Raw genomic sequence first — 24399 nt, forward strand, 5'->3', positions numbered from 1 at the left:
TACTCAACAGCTGAGGATGGTGGAGAGTTTGTAGGGCATTCCCTGTGTAATCTTGTTATCTTCGGGTTCACTCCTAACGTCTGTGGCCTCAATCCGGCCAAACAGGACTGTTTTCTACGAAGGCTGACATAAAGCAATCTATGAATCAGAGGAGCCGGAAAATGTGTGTCCGAGGTTGATAAGTGACACAGAAATCAGTGTTCAAATACAGCATGTTTAGATCTGAGCTTTACATTTAATCAGTGGGAGCTTGTTCATTTTGATCCATCAAACTAAACATGAGATTGTTTTTTGTAGCATTTGTGGCATGTAGCAAGAAAGGCCTGATGTTTTACTGATTAAACAGATTTAGACAAAAACTTAAAACTATGACTATTTTTTAAACTAAAGAACATTTCATGTTGTGTTCTAACCCGATCAAGATCAGAAAACGGAGACACATACCATCCTTTTTTACCACCTTCTCTACCGCTGATTAAACTACCATTCAAGTCCAAACTGTTACTTTACTATTAGAGACTCATTTCTAAATCTACCATTTACTTACGTGGTCACCTTCTTTATCCAGTAACCACTTCCAAGGTTTTTTTTAGCTGTCTGCTTGCAGTTTCAGTTAATCTTTAAACGTCCATTCACTTTGTTGCATCTTCCATCAGGATCAGGTCAAGAACTGTAGGATATTAGTTAGTCCGGACATTGTAGGTGGATGAATGACAGCAGCTTCACATCCCAGAGGCCTGATGCATGAAGCTATCTCCACCGTCCAACTCCTCTTCACTGCGCTGAAGCTGCTTTAGTCTTTAGTCCCTCTGTATGATCACATAATTAAGGCACCAAGCCACAAGTGGATTACTTGAGCTAATGACTTGATGCGACTAGACGAGTCTTTATGGTGGGAAGAAGGAGGCCAGCATCTGTTTTTTTTTAAGTGTTACAGGAGTTATTATGTTAGCAAAACATAACACTAATCTTCCCAGAGGAATTTTTGATGTGTTCATTTGAGGTTTTAGGTAATGCTTGGCACGTTTCACTGGAGCTTTGTTAAAGTCTGGCTGAAAGAAAAGCACAAAACCCTCCTGATAAACCAAATAAAATGGTTTTGTATCACGCCCATGTCTTATTTTTCAGGCAAACTATTTTCATACTTCTTTTCCCACCTCTCTTTGGACTGTATTTCACAAAAGTTCAGTCATGAAAAACTCCTTGACTATCAGGACATGATTTATCCAAATAGGTTTTTAGTGTTCTTTCATAATCGAATTGTAGGATCTAAGGGTAGAGACCATTATGAAGAAACACAAGATGAATTAGACTGTTCTTAAACAGGATTAAAGAATAAAGCTAAAAATTTATTTACAGAAATATTTCTGCAATAACAAGCAAAATGCTGCTTATTAAGATTGTGTTTCAAATTAAAATGATCACGAGAAACTCGATTGTATAATTTGACATTTAAAAAGAGAAATCACAATTTTTCTTGTTTTATCTGATCCCCTGAGGCCAGAACGTTTTGTCCCCATGGTGGCCCAAATTTGTCATCAGAAGAAAACCTGGAACAACTAAAAGCTGACCCTGCATTGGGCCCAGGCTAACATTGACTCTTAGTGGTCATCTATTCTCCCACTGAGTATCACCCCCAAAAAAGTGAAATGTACATTCACGATGTTAAATACGGAACTTTTGAGACCGTTGCTTCACCAACGCTCCAGAACGCTGACGCTCTTGAACGCCTCCCTGAACGTGTAAACAGTCATGGCGCAGGTGAGTGAAAGCTAACGTAGCTAATTTAGTTTCTTTTTAACGGCTCCGACTGATCATTACATCTGCACAGTACTTAACGCCACACACTAGTATTTTGTGCATTTCTGGCTCACTGTATTTGACTTCAGTGTAATTGACAACATAAATGCACTGAAGAAAACGGAGTCAAACTGAACAGTGTGTCGAAGATTCACTAACGTTAGATAACGTTAGATGCACGGAGGTCATAGAAGGTCCAGTTACATAGGCTTCATGTGTACTTTGCTCTCACAACGTGCCCATAAGGTAAGTCTAATTTTGACTCAAGATATCTTATTGAAACAGCTATTCAGTTGCAATAATTTGCCAATATTTTATATTATATTATTATATAATATTTTTGATAAAACATCAATATTTTTATACAACAATTTTTTTTATTTTTTTAATCTTCAAACATGAGTTTGTGTGATTATTTTGTATGGTCACTGAGCAAGAAAACTAAATTATTAAAAATTATATGTAAGATTTTTAAAACACAAATATTTCAATGTGTTGTTTTTAAATGTACTAAGACAAATAGAACATCTTTATATGCTTTGATTCTAGTTTTTGGGACTGTGAGAGTGTCAACACTGGAGTCACTGGTTGTGCCTTTTGAAAGCAGTAAGTCTCATATTAATAAAGTAAAATACAGTTGTATTAATGAAATCAACATTCACAGGGAAAAAAAAACACTTGCATTTTTTACAAGCAGAATTGAGTGGTTAAACTGAGCCTGATTTGTACTTTGGGCCTCTTCTTTTCCTTATAGTTCATTTCACGTTAGCCTGCTTTTATCATTCATAGAAACCACCTCTAGATTATTGTCTGAGAGGAGTTGCAAGATGGATAGCATCAAAGGGATTGAAGTTGTCACAGAATAGGAGCTAATTTCTCCGGAAACTGATTCACTTTGGGACAGCAGTCAGAGCCAGATTATATTGATGTTTTGTCATTTAGCAGGTGCTGTTTGTCCAAAGGGACTTACAAATGAGTGACAACATTCTCGCCTCTGTACAGTAAGAAACCCTGGAATGCTTACTCTAAATCTATTTAAGTGACCGTGAGGAGCAGAACAAGTCCAGAAGCATAAGTAAGTGCCAGTTAGGTGGGTTTGTGTTATCTCAGAAGAGATCAGTCCTCTGGAGATTATTGTGGAAACACAACTGAAAACAGTTTGGACTGAGACTGCCTTGTACTTTGGATGGCTGTACCGGAGGAATGCAGTCGTTGACAAGGAGCGTAAGCCTTTTAGTTCTCAGAACAGCACTGAATGATTAGGAGATACAAACTGATGCAAAGTGTCAGCTGATAGCTGGTCAGCTAAAGACAACACCCAGACACAGGTAGTCATGCTACTCTGTGCTCTGGACGCCTTTTGGAGATGGCATCAGAGTTTGACAATAAGAAAGCGTTGGCCACCGCAGTCATTAAGGGGAGGCTGAGCCCAGAAGGTTCTGTTTTCAAGTTGTTTTTTTTCCTTTCCATTCTGGTAACTTTCCTTCGATCTGGTGTCCGTGTCCTTCACTGCTGTTGATCCACTTTTTAAAACAGTCGAGCTGACTTTACAACACAGAAATAACACAGCAGGGTTTTGTAATTACCTCCAGTAATAAAGTTGAATACAGAATAGTTAATGGTGAACAGTTTTTGTTTTTAAGTGATATTTGAAGGCATCTGTATTGCCCTGTGTGCAATTAGCTTCAAGCAGTTAGCTTGAAGATACTCAGAATGATCTTCTAACCAACATCAGTCAACACTGTTGGCTTAGTCTCCGCGCAGAACATGTGACCAACAAGCTCATCATCCTCCGCTGCAGTGAAATAATTCATTTGTCCCACACTGGAAACAACAAAGACACACATTGTCATAAAAGTCATAAAACTTAGATCACAGCAGCTCCTCACTCACTCCTCTCTTTGTAGCATTGAGCTCGGTCTGTCACGGTAATTTAGTGCACGTATCCCATAACCATTGAAGGTAAAACTGCTAAAATGCTCGTGTATTTTATAAAATCAGATGAAAAAAAATCAAATCAATCAAAAAAAAGTTATTCGTACCCAGTAAGAGCTGCAGATTGTCTTTAATAAACCTACATATCAGTGGTTTTGCGTTGACTCTGTGGTGTTTGAGCAAAGTACATTTTTTAGCTCGTCATATGAGAAAACAAAATTTTTCAGAGAGGGAGCCTTTATTGCACCGTGACAATCCTCTTTTAGACTTGTGCTTGCTAAACGGGGAGGGAACCTCATCACAGTCAGTTAAAAGATCACAGTCCACTGATCAGTTTCAGCACTGACTGAGCTCTCCTTGTCAGAGGATGAAGATTGCTTTGCTGGGAGCCACTGGGCAGACTGGACAGTATCTGGTCAAACAGGCACTGGAGCAGGGTCACACGGTCACCGCCATTGTCAGGAACCCGGCGAAGCTCACGGTGAATCATGACAACCTCAAGGTAATTACTTGGGTTCAAAGTACAGAAGCTTAAATGAGGCAAACACACTGTGCACTCAGACTGTGACATGTGTCATTATTATTCAAGAACACACTCAGTGTAGGCTCAATACTAAATTAGCTGGTATGCATCCGCTGCTGAAAGTAGTCCCAATGTAGTATTTATTCAGATGTTACTGTAAAGATGTTTAAAGTCCATTTGGTGTAAGTGAAATATGGAATAAAAGTGTTTTACTTCATTTGGATGTCTAGCACATTTAGTGACATTGCCTCATTTGTGCATCATTTATCATTAAATTTTTACTCAATAAGTTTTGCCCCTTAATGTCATACCATGTAGGGTTTTTGTGCACTGTCATGTGAATACTCCTATGTGAATGTTTGTTTTATTCTACTGCTATTTAACTTTTTTTTCCATATACTACAGTGCCCCCATGTTAATCTATAAATCAGCCTTTCCATAGTCGGCAAATGTGTTGCACAGCTTGGCTTGAGATGTTTCAGAGCACCAATACTTAAAATAAATAGCAGAAAACTGGGGTAAAGTAGCACCCCTGGTACAAGGGTCAATCCACCGTCCAGAACAATGACACCAGTGACTAAGCAGACCTCAGACAGAGGAGTAACATGTTTTTAAGAGAGATTTGGCAGGAGAATCAGCTTTGGTGCTGCTTTCCCAAAAATGTTGCATGAAAAGATCCTCTGTGTATCAGCAACCATGAGCCCTTCCGAGGCTTTTAATGCCCTGCAGCGGGACTGAAGATGAATCCATTCGCAAAAACAGTGCAAACAAATTGTTATAACTACACGTCCTTTGTGTTTCCAGGTCGTGACGGCTGATATTTTCTCTGCGGACAGTCTGAAGACTCATTTGAAAGAACAGGATGTGGTCATGTCCTGCCTCGGCTTCCCGGCCTCCTTCTTCTCGGGGGTGACGGGCTACACCATGTCCATGGCCGCTGTGGTCAGCGCCATGCGAGAGGCCCGTGTCAGCAGGGTCATCACCATGACCTCATGGTACACAGAACGTAAGTGGAATATACAAACGTTGGGGTCACGTCTTCTCTGAATAAATTGTTTTAATTCTGTCTTTTTTGTTTAACTACAATAAGTCACTACTTCCTCGATGTTGCAGAAACGTTTAGTGTTAATATACTTGCTGTCATTTCTGTCTTAGTATGGTGTTGAGTAGACGGTACGAGTGCGTCTCTCACGAGTTAAGAGAATATTTCTCCTCTACTGAACTTTTCTTGTCTGCTTAAGAAACTAAAGCCTCTTAAAAGTCCTCCTCACTCCCTACTGAGCAGGTTTTCACCACAGGGGTTCTCTGAAGGGCCAAGATCAGGATCTTATTTTTAGGTTTAAGAGGAAATTCTAAGAAAAAGTCATTTGTAATTCATAGCAACTCTTTCTACTCAAGAATGCAGCTCCTGTATTAAATCTAGAGAAAAGTTTCAGCAAATGGAGCTGCTTACCGTAACTTATCTCAAGACGAAATGGAAAAGTTTGGGGAATCTTCTGGCTCAGTGCACAGTGAGGGACTGAGTCCACTTTGGGACGATTGCTTATAGCAAACCTGAGCGTACAAAAAGGACATAATTGGCCTAATTCTTCCAATACCTGCCTTTTTTTTATCGACTCAGAATATAGAAAACAGCAGAATAACTTAAAATAACTATGCAGGTTTTTGAGTTCATCAAAAATGTATCTGAAATAATAATGCTAATATTGTTTTTGAGTTTATTGAGACAAAACGGAAGGATTAGAAATGATTTAGTTCCAGTTTAAAATAAAAAAACCCAAGCCATGGACTCGCATCCACACTAGGGCAAATATAAAATCAACCTACTGTTATTTGTGCTTTAATCCTTGTTAAAGGACACCTGCCAGGAAAGTGGATCACATCAACTCACAATGAATTTATCTTAAAATTCTGCTGTTGGTTTCTGAGGCACTTAGATGGGAAAACATGCATTTCTTACTGCTTAGGAAATGCATGAAACCATATAAAACTGTTTGTTTTCAATATATTCTTCAGTTTAATCTCTCTATATATTTTAAGTTTTTAACAGTGTAATTTTGTGTCTTTTTAGACTTTATTCAAAATGTCTTGAGCCATCCCTCATTTCTTGATATTATGCCTCCAATGAGTCAGGTTTACTTGTGATCTTTTTAAAGTGGTCTTTAGCAATAGTATTCCAGGCTTTCCGAGAATCTTTCAAGGTTTTCCTTTAGACAATCGCTGCTTTTTCACTAATTTTCAGTCCAGTCTTTGTACTATTTTCAAAGGAACGAAATGGGGAGAAAGGCTGAGTTATGCCAAATGACACAAGAAGTGGACTGAAAATCAGCAACTACAGGCCTTATGGAGGGTGCATCCTCCTCTGAGCCCGGACCTCAACATCACTGAAGCAGTGTGGGATCATTTTTACAGAGAACGGAACAAAAGGCAGCCAACATCCAATGAATAGCTTTGGGATGTCCTTCAAGAAGCCTGTAGAACTATTCCTAAAGACTGCTTAAAGAAATGATAAGAAAGCTTGTCTGAGAGGGTTCAGGCTGTGATGAAAAATAAAGGTGCTCAGACCAAATATTGACTTTCAAGCTTGTTAAAGTATTTGCCTTATAATTAATATTTACACTCTGCATATTTTTCAATTAATTGCTAAACTTATTTTCCCATTTTCTTGGCAAAAGATGAAGAAATGAGGGGTTGCTCAAGACTTTTGCACAGTGCTGTAGATGTACTCGCTTTGGTGTGATTATGTTGTTCCTTCCTTGTTCGTCAGCAAACTCTGGAACTCAGTCTTCTTACCTGATCCGGTTTCTCCTGCTGCCGATGATCAGAAATGTCCTCAACAACATGTATGAGATGGAGAACTTCCTGAAGAAGACCGAGGACATCAACTGGACCGTAGTTCGCCCCCCCGGCCTCAAGAACCTCCCGGCTACAGGTGAGGACAGACACCCTTGACATAACCAAAGACAATGAAAACAGAGCTCTGTATATTGACATATTGGTTTATGAGCGATTTCTGCCTCAGGGTCCATTTAGTCATAGTGCAAGTTATTGTCCTTTCCTCATGTGATCAGCCAATTGGTTCTTTGAAGTTTAATAATCTTCCAAATTTATTTTGATGGCTTTAAAAGCTCTCTGTGTCCTCTGCAGCTCAAGAGTTTTTGACCCACGAGGGATACTTTGTGCCCAGCAACAGCAGTCAGGCCCCAAACAGTGCTGTAGGAAGAGGAGATGTGGCCCGCTTCATGCTCTCTCTGCTCAACAGCAACGCCTGGGTCAAACAGGGAGTCGCCATCACCACCAAGTGAAAAGGAAGGCCCCTGTGTCAGTTCACCAAAAGTCCAAAAAAACCTAACCATTCAGCAATGCTTTCGTTGTATCAGACCACGTAGATGTTTTTGAAATATTAACCTTTGAGACCAGAAAGATCTGATTACAATACAACATCAGGTGCTCCGAGCATTGAATGTATGCAATATGCAGTCATAAGTGCTTTACCGAAGCAGAGGTTTCTCTGAGTAGGTGTGTTGTTGTGGTGAACCACCATCAGCTGAGTACAGTTCCAAGTCCAATATTTAAGAGGCTGTATTTTATTCAATCGTGCTTATAAAAAAAAAAAAAAAAAGCCTATCTTTGCACAATGTGTTTTGCCACAGCGCCTCCTTCTAAGACTCTTCTAAGACACTCCAGTCTAACACAGCATGTGATCATCTCTCTCAGATCCAGTTTCAGTAAAATTAACCAGGGAAACGGTGATAAAAATCAACTTTCTTTCAAAGTTCATACAAAGTGGATTTGGTTTTTCACTGAAGCAAATAGCATCTTTTAAACAAGGCACAACCTAAATTCCTCCCTGACGCTTCTTTCGCTCCTAAAGCTGTCAGTAGGCAGGCTTAATGTGAATGTGCTACACAGTGATGTCAATAAGCAATAAGCAGTGTGTTCTGTTGGAGAGGAAAAACTCTGTTTGTTTTTTTTACTGTGTTGACCTACTACTTGCACAGAAAAAGCTGTATAACACACTAAAGCAAGGGGAACCCCCCCCCCCCAAAAAAACTGTCCTCTTTAATCATCAGAGAAACAAATATTTTACTGTTGTGAGCATAAAAAAAGTCCCTTTGAGTGTCCATAGACTTGTTCTAAGTCTTGGACCTCAAGCAAATAAAGCCTGAACTGTCTTCATGGTGAGAGACTTCACAGCTGGAGAAGGAAAACATGTTCTTTTGTAACCTTTGGTGAACTGGCACTCGAAAGAAAACATTCATATAATCATATAATCTGTCTAATGAATGCCTTTTTATTTACTCTTGTTAAACATTGTCTTGCTTTTATATGCTGAAAACCATCATTGTTGCACATTGGGTTTTGTTTGTGTTTTCTATTGTCAATGACAACAAGGAAGTATAAGGACTTACACACATGAGTGTAGTACTTATTTTCAGCCACATGACTGCAGTATTGTGCCATATCGTGTTATTAAAAGGTCATTTAACAGCAAAGTTGTTTGTTTTCTCTTGCATTTAGCTACTAGTTGATGACTTTGAATGGTTGAAGGCCTTTAAGCAGTATTGCACTATGTATGTAATCTCTGAGTACAGGGAGTATTTTATTTAAAAGACAGCTACCGATCAGTTCTGTAATATAAAACTAGAAAAAGTTGGACTATTGTACAATTACAAGTGAATGTTGAATGGTTTGACTGTTTGGTTAAAACAAAATCCTATAAACTATTTTGAAGTTATTGAGAAAGTTAAAACATGAGCTAGGAGGAGTCATGTTTTCATCTTTTACTCTCAATGTTTCAGCTTCATATTCAGGTGATGGAGGAGTTAAGGTCAGACTGTCACAAAATTGTAGCAGACAGTTAACTGTCATGCAAATAATTGTGATTAACAATTAATTAGTTGGATTCTAGTATAATGTAATTATTAATTGAATAGTTCACCTAGTTCTTTATAAAGAATTTCACCACAAGACAGTTCATCTTAGTGATATCAGGGACAGGCAGTGTGTGAGAGTTACATGATCTTTACATCATGATTTGCATTGATAAGAGAAGCCGTCCCGTACCTAAGGAATGTTTTTAAAAGTCTTCCGCCCCCAGCCTGTAATCATTGAGATGTGGGGAAAAAACTGAAAAACTTCCACACAGACGTCAATCATGAGTCATGAATTAAGATGTGTGTGATGACTGCTGCAATGATCATGATTTAGTCATTCATTTTGACAGAACTACTTAGAGGTGGCTTTTGAGTCTGATTTAGTCTTTGACATTGAAGTGTCTGGATTTGGTTCCTACAGACTTCCAGATTGAGTACGCAATTGAATGTGCAATAAAACAAAAATGAAAATTAAGCGTCTTTCTAATCTTCACTTTCTTCTTTCTTTTTCTTTATTTCCTATTGAGAAACAAGATTTTGTCTTTCAGAGTTTCCTGGTAAAGATGGCAGCAAGAGACAATAATCAAATAGCTCTGAGTGCACGCCAGAAACATTCAAATGAAATGTAGTGGTAGATGTGACATGATAGAAAGCTGGAAATGTAGTTAGTCACCGCAATAACCTGCAACATGTGCTTTTTTCCATAAAAGAAACATAAAAAGTATTGATTTATTTATTTTTACATGTTGATTTACATGTTATCAGAGCCGTTTGTTTATTTCATTTAGACTTTCATTAGAGTGACATCTACATGTCAGAAAGTGTTTGCATGAATGTTCGAAGACCATCCTTCACTTACGAGGCATGTTTTCAAAAGTCTCCAGCCTCTAACTGTAATACTGTTATATGTAGGAAATTATCATCTACGTGAAAAGGTTAGATAAAGACTAATCATTCCCTGTCATTTACTGAAGCATTTTAGTTGCTGCTCTCCCTTTGATACCAGTTAAATCTCAGCCTAACAGAGCTTTTGTCTTTTAACTGATTATTATCATTATTTTTCAAAAATACTAGGGATTTGTTTCACTCCAGCAATATAAGCTTAGATTCATCCTTCCTAACATGGTTATTAAAGTTTTGGGTTGGAAATTTCTGCTACACATGTTTTTGTCAGTCTTTCATAAAAAACGCATAAATGGGTAACATGTGAAGATAAGCTATATTTCATTTCCTGCTTCACCCACTTCAGGAATATTACGACATGTTGATGAGCTACATGTATTAAACCTGTACAAAACATTATGAGTATACTTTATCAGATGGCAAAGATTCCTAGGTGAATGTGTAACCGCTGGTCCATTTTAGGTCAAGTATTTAAGCAATGCAAGAAGACGTTTTGCAGTGATACCATTCTAAATGATATCCTTATCTGGATAACAAGCTTTGATCCTTATCTGGATCTCCAAGAATGCATTTTGGCAGGATTGTGAATTGTTTGCAAGACCGAAATTCCCCGTAGCTCTGCTCAGTGTAGGTCAAGTGTAGGTTTTTAATGCTTGCTTTTAGCTGTTGCGTAGTATTTTTTTCCTGTGATTTTGTACAGTACCTTCGACTTTTCATTTTCTAAATAGACATTCCGAAGATGAAAAAGACCAGAGAGATAGACAGGAAAGTTGGTTAGGAGTTATGAATTGTTAGAGTATTATGTGTTCAACTATCCATCCATTTTCTATACCTGCTTAATCCATCAGTTGGGTCACAGGGGGCTGGAGCCTATCCCAGCAGTCATTGGTACAATACATCTGGAAAGGCTGCCAGTCCATCACAGGGCCACACAGAGACAAACAACCATGCACACTCACTAGAGTCACCAAATAACCTAACATGCATGTTTTTGGACAGTGGGAGGAAGCCAGAGTACCCAGAGATCCACAGGGAGAACACAGAAAGGCCCCTGGTGGGGATTGGACCTGGAACCCTCTCGCTGTGAGGCAACAGTACTAACCACCACACCACTGTGTTGTGTTCAACCATTTCAATGAATTTCAACTTAACCCTTCTAACAATGCCAGACTGAGATTATTGACATTATAATCAGTGGAATAACGTATAGAAATAAAAAAACTGATTTATTCTGTTTACATTTTTTTCCCACAAGGTATAGGTAAAGGCTAACAGTGGCACACTATAGATCAAATTTGTAACACCATGTTGATGATTTTTGTAAATAATTTAAGAGAGAAACTTGCTAACGATGTTAGAAGTTAAGTTAAGTTAAGCACTAGTCTTACTATTCCGTTTTAGTTTAGCATGTTACTATGATAACATTTGATAGCACTGAAAACAAAGCTAATTCCACACAGGACTCAGCACTTCACTATTGATACAACATTGAGTCCATTCTGTTTGCCTACAACTTCAATTATTGGATTTGAAAAGAAAGCGTTAATTCAGTAACATTAAGCTTAAATGTATACTCAGGAAACTGTCCTTAAAGTATGACAGGAGTTCTCGTCACAGAAAAACTGCCTCTGTGGATCATAAACTACGTTGTCTTTATTTTATTATTTCTGTTCCTTTAATACAAATTTAAAAAAGATATTTCACATATTGAAGAAAAATAATCTAGTTTTTATTCAGTGATTTCAGTTTGTAGTACCAAAGCTGCTACAATTACCATTTCTACTTATTATTTATTTGTTTGGTTGGTAAGTTTTACAGATATTTCACAGCAGTTCACAGATTTCCAAACATCATCACCCAACAGGTTTTCTTTTCTTTTTTTTTTTTAATCTCTGCAAGAAGAAAATATGATAATTAATACAAGCACATTTATGCATTCATATTTATCTGGCGTTTTGTTGTTGTTTTTATTTGTATTTTTGCATTGACCAAGATGATATGTTATGTGACATAAACAGAAATCTTCAATCTTTTCGCTTTGCACATTGCGACATTGTATTTCAAAATCAAAAAGTTAGCAGCTGAAAATTTTTTCATGTACACTAACAAATACAGGTGATACTATTCCACATTCTCTAAATCAATTTGCTCAGTTTGTATAATCACTTTTTATTGACAATCATGGAAAATCTATCACAAAATAAATATTTCAATGTGTCAAACTGTACATGGAGAAGCACAAATTTATACATATGATTTACAATTAGCACATGTTGTGATTGGATAAATACAGACAACCAAGATCATTTTTCATATGTAGTGACAATACAAAAATATTTATTCACCTCCAGTTTGCCAGATGGGAATTATCGTACATAAGTCTATAAGTCTATGATTGGAAACTGGCAAGTAGTGTAGTAAGACCTTTAAATAGATACTGTTACATTGCAAATAAAAAAACCCATCTTATAATCAAACATCTTTCAAGCTACAGTGGATTAATGTTTACACCATTTTCTTTGAAAACTGTAAAAATGTAAAGTCATCCAGTGTTTCCCACCGTGCATGTGGCATGTTTGGTGCTGAGTGATGTCATCTGTACGTGTCATATGGCAAGATCTGACTGTAATATTGATGTTTTATGTAAAAATTGTGCAGTTGCTACAGAACTGTAGCTGTAGCTGTATTTAATAGCTTAAATATCAAACATCAGAGGTCTCCACAGTTTCTGGCAACACAAACCTCTGGCCTGTTATATACAAGACAATCAGAATCAAGGTTTTACAACCTCATCAACACATTTAGGTTTATAGGTTTCTGGCCACGCTTCTCACAACCGTATCTGCTTACTGTGCAGTACAAATTACTGCTTTTCTGCAGCCACTTCGTACATTTCATTTATTTTGTCCTGGTACATCTTCACAACAATGGGCCTCCGCAGTTTCAAGGTGGGTCCTGCACAGACAAAAAAAGGTTGAACAGATGTTAATATCAGACTAAAGATTCAGTCTCTGCTAAGCAACCATTACATATTAACATTTCATCTGCTATAGAGGTTCAATCACTACTAATAAAATAAAATAAACTTCACAGTGTTGGGTTGTGTGTCCTGGGCACAATCATAAGTCTCATTATCATGTCCTGTAATAAAACTTGATAGACGATAAACATTTGTCATTCCTTAACAATACTCCTTCATTTTCTTCAAGTACCAGAGGAAGAAGAAACAAGATTACATTTCTAAAAACTAACCCAGTTCTCCTCCACTGACAGAGAAGTCTTGCTCCAGTATGTTCCACTTCCCGACCCTCTGGGCATTGGACTTTGATTTGGAGTTGACACGCTCTATGCCTTCCTGAATGGCTTTGTATATTGCCGGCTCCTTATTGGCTATAATCTCTGACACCTTGGTCCGCATCACGGCATGCTGCCTGCAGAAGTCCAAAGCCTCAGGACTCAGCTCATCTGTAGGATCTCCGTTGTCATCCATTACACACTATGGAAACAAACACAGGCGTCATCATTGTGGGCTTTTTTTTATTTTTTTTTCATGCTGCATCTGTGACTGTTTGCAGGAATGAAGTCTTGGTTACTTTTAGTGTGAGCAGCATGGTGAGGAACTTCCTCTTGTCTCCAATCAGCATGGCATTGCTGATGAAGGGCAGTTCATTCTTCACTGCATCCTCGATGGGTACGGGAGGAATGTTCTCACCACCGGCAGTGATGATCAGCTCTACACAAAAACAACAAACTTGAATTGCCTGTCTCTCCCAATGTCAGATAAACATCACACTGTGCTCTTTTCGTAGACTTCTGGATGCTAATCTGGTGCTCTGAAGTGAAAAGATTTCCAAATATGACAATGCGACTGTGGACTGCATGGTGCCACCATCACCTCACAGCAAGTGGGTTCCAGGTTCAATTCCCAGCTGGGGCCTTTCTGTGTGGACTTTGCATGTTCTCTCTATGTATGTATGCGTTCTCTCCACTAGCTTCCTCCCACCATCCAAAAATATGCATGTTAGGTTACTTGGTGACTCCCTAGGAGTGAGCATGCATGGCTGTATGTCTCGTTTGTCTCTGTGATGGACTAGCAACCTGTCCAGGGCGTACCCTGCCTCTCGCCCAATGACAGCTGCGATAGGCTTCAAGAAATATGTTTAGCTTTACATGTTTGTTCGGTCAAAAGATACAAATATCAAGAATGCAACAAAAGAATAAAAATGAATAAATACAAAGGAGATTTCTCAGAGATGAAAACAGACACTGTTTTGAGCGTTGCATTTTTTTTTCTCCAAAAAACAGGAATTCTTAATATTTGTGGGGTCAAAAAGCTTCAATGGGACAAAGGTTCTAGATCACACAAGTTTATTTATTTATTATTAGGGTCAACTCTCTGTTGTATGGCTATGTTCGACTTAGGCCAAGGTAAGGGTAAAGTTTAGGATTAGGTACTCAGTTATGATGGTTAGTATTCCGGTAATGGACTGCAGTCAGTGGCAGGAACCCACAAAGAGAGACTAAACAAGGATATGTGTGTGTGCTTGTGTGTGTTTAAGTCAGTGTTTCTCAATTCCGGTCCTCATGACCCACTGCCCTGCACATTTTCGATGTTTCCCTCCTCCACCACACCTGATTCAAATGAATGGCTCCTTATCAGGCCACTGCAGAGCTTGGTGATGAGCTGATCATTTGAATCAGGTGTGGTGAAGGAGGGAAACATCAAAAACGTGCAGGGCGGTGGGTCATGAGGACCGGAATTGAGAAACACTGGTTTAAGTACAAATACATGGTCTTATCCAGCTGAATTAACAGCACATTCAGAACTCAGCGTGTGAGAACTTCAAAATGGTCCAAATGAGGTATGTGAAAACCTTTGTGTTCACACAACAGTGTCGTCCTGAGTATTGAATCTGTCAAACAACAATGACACGTTTGTGCCAACTCCCTTGAAGTGTGACAAATGCTGAGCTGTGAGAGGGACTATTATTATCAGTGGAGGCTGAGGGTCAAATTCTGTAGCTAAGAGTGTATTAGATTACTGTTGTACTCATTGGATTCTGAGGCATCCTGGTGTAAATGGATACCTCAGAATTCTGTTGGGAGTGTCGTTGTTGTCAGAAAACTTTATGAAGGTGTGAAGTGCTGCTGTCAAAAACATGGGGTCAAACTTGAAAAAAGGCTCACCAGATGTACTTAAACATGTTGTGGTCAAGAAGAAAGATACATTCCTGCCACATGTGCTCTTTGCTTTTTCTAAATATTGAACAAATTTGTCTCTTGGCACTTTGTCACCGATTTTTACTGACATGAGCAAATAATTAAGTGTCAAAAAATAAGTTACATTTTCAAACATTTTTCTTTTTTGCTTTGTTTTATTTGCATCATCATCATTGTTGTTGTATTTTCTCGCTATATTGGCTGATATTTTATGTGACTTTGAGAAGCACTTTGAAACTTCTAGTTCTAGATAAACTATTCATAAACTAGTCAATTATTAACATTGTTCATTGTTGAACATTAACTTTTCTGGCCCATTTCACATTATTATAAGATGTTACTTTAGTCAAACCATCCTGTCAAAACATCAGTGCATATTATCTAAAAAATATTGTGTCTTTGTATTTTGTATAGAATTAACAATAAATCATAAAACTGACACATCAATTAAAAAAACAGACCAAAATGAATAATAACTAGTTTTTGTATCGAGGCTATTCTCAATGGATTAGTGTGCTAATGCTTAGTTGTTCTCAGATTGAGAACCACGGCTTACCTTTGATCCTTCCTGTGATGTACAGGAAGTCCTGCTCGTCATGTCTTCCCAGGTCTCCAGAGTGCAGCCAGCCCTGCTCATCTAGAGCCTCTGTTGTTTTGTCGGGCATATTCAAGTAGCCCATAAAAATGTTGCGACCCCAGAGACAGATCTCCCCGTTCCCTTCCCCATCTGGATTCTCCAGCTTTGTCTTGCAACCTGGCATCTCCTTTCCACAGCTGCAAAGACAAATCATAGAGGTGAACGGCGTGCTCATGAAGGCCTTTCACTTTTACATTGGTCTTTTGTTTTTTGGTCCTTAACTTTATTCCTTTGGTTCGCTCATATCCCTCTCATCACAAATGTTTTTTGGTCACATCATTTTAGATGACTAGTGTTTTTATTTTGTATGTAATGGATATCACCTGTAAGAGTTAGCACGTGGATTCTTAGACTTGTCTAGAGAGGTAATTACAGCTGACACACTCTGTGGAGATTTCATGCTCACCTTGTGATGCGAAACTCATCGATGGACACTGTGTGTGGACCGGAACTTTCACTCATGCCGTAAAGCTCCATCACAGGGATGTTCAGGCTCAAAAAGTAGTCCAGAGTTTCTTTTGTGATCGGCGCAGCTCCTGTGCAGCACAATCTGCAGCGGTCCAAACCCAAAGCAGCACGCACCTTCTTGAAGACCAGATTGTTAGCCAGCATGAAACCCCAAGGCACTGCATTCTCCCTGTAGCGCACAAAAAAACCAAGTCAAAATGTAGTTAATACGTGTCACACATGTGATTGTACTGAGGTATCACAACTGTGACACAACCTGTCCAATGCTAACTGTAACACTCATATAGAGAATACATGTTAAATATTAGGAAAAAATAATTGTTGTGTTTAGCAAATGGTTCAAATATTCGACTAATGTTTTTCTATCTAATGATCTCTGCTGCTGACTCACCCAGTCATAGCACTGTAGCTGTATTGCAGACCAATGGACTTGGCCCAGTCTGCCACTCTCTTCCTCAGTGGGGATGCCTTGGCACCAACGGCTTTCATACTCTCCTGCATCTTCTCCCACACTCGTGGAACCCCCAGGAAAAGAGTTGGACGAGCTTCTTTCAGTGTGTTTACCAAAGTGCCCTGGGAAATTAATGGTACAGTCAAAAATATTCCATCCATTTTCTATACCTGCTTAATCCATCATTTGGGTCACAGTGACGCTGGAGCCTATACCCCGGACATACCCTGTGACGGACAGGTCGCCAGTCCATCACAGGGCCACACAGAGACAAACAAGACAAACAGCCACACACTCACTCCTAGGGACAATTTTAGAGACACCAATTAACCTAACATGCATGTTTTTGGATGGTGGGAGGAAGCCGGAGTACCCAGAGAGAACCCACGCATACACGGGGAGAACATGCAAACTCCACACAGAAAGGCCCCAGCCAGGAGTTGAACCTGAAACCCTCGCTGTGAGGCGACCACCACACCACCGTGCAGCATCAAAACTATTCAATCATTAATTCCATGTTTAGAACTATATAAAAAAATCCTTACCTTCAGAGCATCTGGCTCTGCAAAGTAGGTGATTCCTCCAAAACTCATGCAGACCCAAATGTCGACCATCTGGGCTGCCACGTGGCTGAGCGGAAGGTAACTGACAATGACCTCCACACCGTAGTTTGCGTTTATCATGGAGGAGGCTGTGTGGGCTGTCCATGTCATCTAATGTGGGAGAGGGGGGAGAAATTCTTGAATTCAGCATCCAAACTCATTATACAAACGACATAATAAAAATACAGCAGGAAACAAGACTAGATCTGGTTGAGGTGTGGCATTACATAATAATCTTTTCAGCAGATTAGTCAAAGCTCTGAGGTCAGTGACATCTGAATGCAGTTTAGTTGTGTCAAGTTTAAAAAAAGACACAGGAAACCTCCTGTTACACACATTGTCGTGGCTCAGCATGACTCCTTTAGGATTGCCAGTAGTTCCAGAAGTATAGATGAGGGTGCAGCACTCATTAGCTCGAAGACTGTCAATCATGGCATTCAGCTGCTCATTGGGCACGTCCTCGCCGAGCTTCATGAACTCTTCCCACTACAGAAATAGAAATATTATATTTAAAAAGTCTCTAAATCCTGACTGCAGTGAGTACCAGCTGTGTAGTATTCAAGTCCAATCTTGTTATTATACAACTTGTGGGAAAGATGACTTGTCTTGAAAGATGAAAATGTCAGTGGTACAACTGAAGGCATCATACACCGTGTGTTATCAGATGTCTCATAATCGTGTGATTTTATCTACTTGATCAACATGTTTGCAATGTCAACATACTGAGTACAGGAATGGTGCTTTCTGCTGCAGCTCGCCCTTGTACTGGACGATGGCTTTCAGGTGAGGTAAGTGATCTTTTATCTTGAAGAGACAAGACAGACAAAGGCATGTGAGAGCAGATTCCTTCCTATTTTGGCAGATACCTATTTCTTTATTACAGCTTTATAGCCATACTCAAAGGGCTGGTGCTGTAACAGAGCTCCTGACCTGCAAGATTTTTTCGAGCTGTTTCTGGTTCTCAACAACCAGAATGTTGGCCTCACAGTTGGCAGCCACATACTCACAGGCCTCTGGGGAGTTGGTTGTGTAAATGCCGGCTGCCAGACCCCTGTGCCACAAAACACACCATGAATCCACATGTAATGATTCACTGTGGATATTGCTAATTCTACAAGAATTTGTCATGTGGACTGGCTGATGAAATTAAATGAAAGCAATTAAATCAAAAGGTTTATGCATAGGTATGCAAATTTCAGCAAAATATTGAAACCTAAAAGGAGGAGCACTGACGTTTAGATATATAAAGAACAGCAAAAACTTGTAGCTAAATATACTGTTATTGCACAGTTGCACAATCTACACAATGTCATTTTTGCATTGCTAACCTACTTTCTAGAGAGCATTGAGGAAATGCCAAATCGTACACCCTTCTTAAGATCCCTGAGGCATTAAACTGGTACAGCCCAAACCGGTGTGGCAGAGATGTAAAGATAGACTTTGAGATTGTCAAATGAGATATAAATGTTGGGTGGAACAGTGCAGCGGCATCTCAAGAAGAAAAAAATAGACTGCAAGAGGTCTTATCAATCTCAGCTCCAGACATGCTGAAATCTTACCCAGCAAGGATACAGCCGATGTCTGAGATGAACCATTCAGGAGAGTTGAATCCCAGAATGCCAACACCATGGAAACGCTCCAGCCCCAGCTGCAAATGAAAGAACCAAGTCTTCATTACTTTTGACCTAGATCTCAATTTAAAAATGGGATTCTGCCTTCGCAGCCGTGAAACTAGAGACGTAACTCAAGCTGAAAATTTCACAAATTCAAGTGTTAGTTTACAGTGTTCCGTTCGAGCATCACAAAGTAAACTGAGGGCAGGCGATACAGGTTTTGTGCAGCCAGTAATTCCTTGAATGTAGTGCAAGTACATTTCACACATATTCACTTCTGAACCTGAAACAATACCTGTGTTCAATTCAATTCAGTTAAAGTTAAATTACAACAAATTTCATCTCAAGGCACTTAATTGTTTTATTAATTAATTTAATTAATTAATTTATTGTCCAATTCAAGCCAATTGGAGTTCCATTCATTGTAATCATAATCCAATGAAATCCAATGAATTAATTTCAAAATAATCGAATTCTTTCATATAGAGCCGATTCAAAAACAATATCCTAGCTAAGGAAACCAACAGATTGCACCCAAAACTTCTCTTCAGTCCAATCTCCCTTCCTGAGCGTGCCAGGAAGAAACCTCTGGCAGAACCAGACTCAGGAAGGGTGGCCATCCGCCTCGACCAGCTGGGGTTTGTCAGTCATACAACTGTTACCATAGCACATGACACAAGGCAAAAGAAGAAATTCGTTGTCATATTTGTTTATCCAAGCACTACTTCTGCACATCTAATGCAACTTCAACTGTAACAATGACTTTAACTTGATTGTGTTTAGATTTAAAAGGTTGTCAGGATGCTGTTTAAGTTCCTCAGTTTTAGGACGATGGAAATTAATGGTATTAAACGCAAAAGGCCAAAGAGATTACTGGTCAAATCCATCACCAACACCAGTCTAGCATAGTATGTCTTTGCTTAGAGCCTCCGAGGCAAACAAGGTAAAAACAAAGTCTGTCTCTGCAAGTATAACAATGCAGTTCCTATAACTTGAATGCAAAACAGAAGTAAACTGCAGCTATATTAGATGTAAAACAAGTTCCAATGCAAAAAAGTACGAACCTTTAGGAAACTTTTAGCTGCTGCTCGACACTGCTCATAGTATTGTCTCCAGGTCAGAGTCACCGTGTTGCCATCTTTTTTGTAAGCCAGTGCTGGAAGATCCCCGCACTTTTCCACTGTCTCCAGGAACATCTGATGGATGGTGACTGGAGTCTCTGAGCCTGGACCTGAGCCCTCCATCCTCAGCCTCACTGCCTGGTCTCTGCTGGTGCTCCATAACTGCTCCGCTGGGGCTAGAGTAGTTGCCAAATTCGGTGCCTTCAGGGGAACTGGCTTTGGCTCTTCTGCATTGGGACAACAGGGACAGATGGATTTACCCGCCATTACTGACGAATCAATTCAGAAAACACCAGCTCCACGCCAAAGCACCCTAAGCTCGCTGTTTACAGGAAGAGTCAGGTGAGCGAGAGGAGAGAAAACATCGCTAGAGAATTCAAGTGGGTGTGTTAAACCTGCTGTCTTTGAGTAATGCGAGTTGCAGCTGTGTGGTGATCGAGAAAGGCTATGCTGTTATCTGATACAGAACAGGAAGCTCTTAAACGTGTATGCACACCCACCAATGAAGGATGGTTTGAGGAAGTAAAAAGAAAATAACTCTGAGCTACAAGATCAGTGTTTGCCAAAAGTACAGCGGCTTCTCTATATTTCCCTCAAGTAATTTTCTTTTATAATTATTTCTGGGATAGTAATGTTTATTTTATTTGCTCCTTTTGTAAATGCTACTTGAATTCAACAAAAATTCTCAACAATTTAGCCTCTGAGCATACAATCTGTTGTATTTCAGAGATGCATAGCAGCTGCGTGTCTGCCTCTACAGTCAGGTTTACAGTAAATTATATTTCCCTTATGTCTAATTTACATACTTGTTTCTGTTTTTTGTTTTTTTCATCATTATTCAACTAAGTGTTCACAGTAAATAACGGGAAAGTACAAACTCTTGTTAGACACAGCATTAGACTGACCAGATTTAATCCAAATGATACATTTTCATTCACTATAATCCATTCATTAATCCATTTCTTATACATGCTTAATCTGTCAGTCAGGTGTTTCAAGTAAAACAGTTTTTACTGTTTTGCTTGAATTATCTGTATTTTGGTGTCACTCCTGTTCTGTTACTAATCTAATCAAAACTGCCTCAAAACTCCTGACCATTTTAAATCCACGACATATAGACTTCAACCTTGTCAATGAGGAAAGCCCTGAGCTGATAACCACAGAACTTGCAACACTAAAATAAATAAAGTGAAATTGCAGACCAAAAGCTTTTTTTTTTTCTTATATCTATCTTATTAGACTTACAAAATCTAAGCTCTGCAAACATAAATCAAAAAAGGCTTTTCACCCTGAGCCTTGTTCAGTTCTGAGGCTGGTTCCACTCTCTTAACGTAACACTTGCAGTCTTACCTGCTGAAAGACTCTCAGCAGGTAACTTCGCCTCCAGGGATCTGGGAGGCTTGGTCGGCGGCTCAGGGTTACAGGTAGGTTGAGTCTTCTGGCTCTCTGACACTGGCGCTGCACTGAGGTCAGCTGTGTCTGCTTTTCCATTGGGGATGACTGTGGAGGGGCTCTTTAAATCTATTGTCTCTAACACAGTATTTTCTTCCTCGGAGGCGATGCTGAGACAGCCATTGAAATAAAATGAATGAGAGGCAAAAAACAAACTAACATCTTAGAAACAGATATTACGAGAATTGCTTTGATTTTTAATTTCATTCTACATACCTGTCAGTATTGCCATCCATAGGTGCTAAACCATTTGTCACAACTGGACTTTCTTTGACACTCATCTTGTATTTGCTAGAAACAGAGAAGGTGAAATAAGACCAGTATTAAAATGCTTCAGATGTCCTCCACTGAGGACCGTTCAAACAGATAAGACTATCTATTATGAAACAGCTCCGCTCTACTCATTTATATGACACTGACATTCACTTAAGTCATTGCAACAGGTCAGTGCTGATGCTCGAATCCACATGCAGCAGTGGTCCAGATGTTGAAACTCTGAATACTGTGCCAGGAGGCATTGCTTCACTGCACAACACTATTTAAACCGTTTGTCAAGAACTTTGAGCAACTTTGACCCACATAATCGTGAAAATGCTGTCGTTGCAAGTTTGTTCAAGTTAACATACTGATTAACAAACGTATCAGGGATGAAATTAAATTTAAATATTGCTAAAAGGGCAACAGCAGTGTCCGCAATTACTCGGGTCAAGATTTCTCTGGTCCAAAGGTCATACTTGCAAAAAGTGCAGTGTGGCAATGTGAAGTGGCAACAGAAAAATCTTTTATCCCAGTTGTGCAAACCTGAGTTCAAGTGTCGTTTCTCATGCAAAAAAAGAAAAAGCAGATTTCAGTCTCAATACAGACTTGGACTTTTCCATGACCCACAAGAAAAGAATAATCCACAGTATTGTGTACAGAATAAATCCACAGAGGTTTGGGAAAATCATTCAGTCCTATTAAAAAAAGAACTGTCTCCTGCCCTGTCACATACGTAGAAGTCCTCACTCACATCATGCCCTGCTCATTCATTTTTTCCAGTCAAACAATTAAAGAGCCGATGACCTGAAGGAATTTTTTTTGTAAATGATAGCTTACCTTCTCTGCTCACACAGCTGAGTGACAGCAACCTGAGAGGAGCAGTCCGGTTGTACCTGCATCAACCTTTGCCTGGCGCTGGGATTTCGACTGTTGCCCTCTGGGGAAAATATCAACCTACGGACTTGGATAAGGTCAAAGCAGGTTTCTGCCTCTTCCTAAGCTATGGAGAATTGCAAAATCCACAATCTGCCCACGACAATACCGACCAAAGGTTGTGGTTCATCAAGATGAAGAAGACCTGAAACCTGACATACGCCACCAGGGTGCAGCTGCAGAAACCTGCTGTATTGTATTAATCACAGAAGCTGGAAACTGTAGTGGTGAGAGTCAGTAACACTCAGCAGGCGAGAGTTTTAACGATCCTATTAATCAGTAAAGCCGGAGTGGGTGTGGGGTCTTGTAAGGACTTTTCTCGGCTCAAATCATTTTATGAAGACTGTCATTATCACACATGCATGTTGAGGCCTGTCAGAGAAGTAATGATAAAACAAGATTAGTTATCTTAGGCTATAAGGATAAATGAGACTTTGACCCATAAAAGAGTTATTCAACAGTTGAAACTTGCAATGGCAGCTTTTTCTACAAGACTGTCTAAAAAGATGCAGAAGTTGGCAATAAAGACCAGATAGAAATAGATATGAGGAGTGTTTTCTTAAGAACTCTTTAAAAACCTCCTTGTGTCTTTGTTTCTGGTATAAAGTTCAGAAGAGAGATGAAGATGGTGGACAATTTTTTGTGAGCAAAAAAAATCTAACTTTACTTGTCATTAACAGAGGTCTCGTTTCCTCCTCTGTCCTGACGTATTACTTCACAGCTGCATCCTCTGGAGGCGAACACAGTTTTTGAGTAAATATGGGCGAAAGTTTAGCTGTTTCTCCAATAACACAGAGTAACCTCGGTCAGGTACTAAGGTCACTGAATCATACCACTCAGTCACACCACAGCTATCCCGACCGGGCCCCCTGCTTCCATCCGGACTCCATGCAAGGAGGTTGTGAATGATTAGTGCCGTGAAGTGGAATGTGTTGCAGACAGTGAAATTAGGTTAATTTCCTATCTGATAAGGCATCCTTTCAGCTGCAGTCAATGAATTTATTATTAGCTTGATGTTATTTTCAAATGGTTTATGATTCAGCTGTTGTGAGATTGGCTGGCTGTAGAAAATCCTCCTCCTTCCTGAGACTTTGCTGTCTTGTTTTTTTTTTAACTCTTTAGGCTTAGACAGGTCTACTGGCTTCTGCCTAGAAAATGATTAATTAGAAATTCAGTAACCAATCGTTTGTAACTGCACACTTTGAGAATAAGCACACCAAATAACTTCTTAGTAGTTTACCAAGATGTATAGCTGCACTACTCAAATATTAGAATGGGAACTTCGTAAAGATTAAAACAGCTGCTCCTTCAGCATTATTCTCCCAGATTTGTCATAATCAGGTTTCTTCAGTCTGGATATAAGTTGTTGAAGATATATATCACAATATCTGCCACTAAATAGCATTTTATAGAGTGAGTCTAATGTCCAGCAGCCCTTTTTACACATGGTAAGTGGTGAATTGACAGTACTTGACCATTCAAATAGCCTTTACACAGGTAACCACATACAGCACATCTTAGTATACAGAGCATGTTTCTCTAGCACACAAATTCACACACCAATGGATGCATCAGAGGCAATGTGGGTTTCAGAGGATTGTCCCTG

At 39.3% G+C, this 24399-nt stretch overlaps 2 protein-coding genes across 2 annotated transcripts; one reads left to right on the top strand and one right to left on the bottom strand.

The window, feature by feature from the left end:
- Positions 1 to 1757: 1757 nt before the first annotated feature.
- Positions 1758 to 8754, top strand: LOC140309569 (flavin reductase (NADPH)-like). Its single transcript, XM_072387490.1, has 6 exons — positions 1758 to 2046; positions 2350 to 2406; positions 4100 to 4237; positions 5063 to 5264; positions 7026 to 7190; positions 7406 to 8754. The coding sequence occupies exons 3-6, from the start codon at positions 4103 to 4105 to the stop codon at positions 7561 to 7563; spliced, it is 660 nt and encodes a 219-aa protein (XP_072243591.1). The 5' UTR covers positions 1758 to 2046; positions 2350 to 2406; positions 4100 to 4102; the 3' UTR covers positions 7564 to 8754.
- A 3444-nt stretch (positions 8755 to 12198) lies between these two features.
- Positions 12199 to 22807, bottom strand: LOC140309570 (long-chain-fatty-acid--CoA ligase ACSBG2-like). Its single transcript, XM_072387491.1, has 15 exons — positions 22698 to 22807; positions 21819 to 21893; positions 21501 to 21712; positions 20094 to 20377; positions 18976 to 19064; positions 18347 to 18467; positions 18140 to 18220; positions 17753 to 17902; positions 17360 to 17527; positions 16755 to 16936; positions 16302 to 16532; positions 15815 to 16032; positions 13632 to 13771; positions 13291 to 13534; positions 12199 to 12993 (listed from the first exon to the last, which is right to left on the bottom strand). The coding sequence occupies exons 1-15, from the start codon at positions 22757 to 22759 to the stop codon at positions 12902 to 12904; spliced, it is 2349 nt and encodes a 782-aa protein (XP_072243592.1). The 5' UTR covers positions 22760 to 22807; the 3' UTR covers positions 12199 to 12901.
- Positions 22808 to 24399: the final 1592 nt, after the last annotated feature.

This window comes from Leuresthes tenuis, unplaced genomic scaffold (genome assembly GCF_036924035.1).
Source record: "Leuresthes tenuis unplaced genomic scaffold, fLeuTen1.0.hap1 SCAF_6, whole genome shotgun sequence".
Lineage (NCBI taxonomy): Eukaryota > Metazoa > Chordata > Actinopteri > Atheriniformes > Atherinopsidae > Leuresthes > Leuresthes tenuis.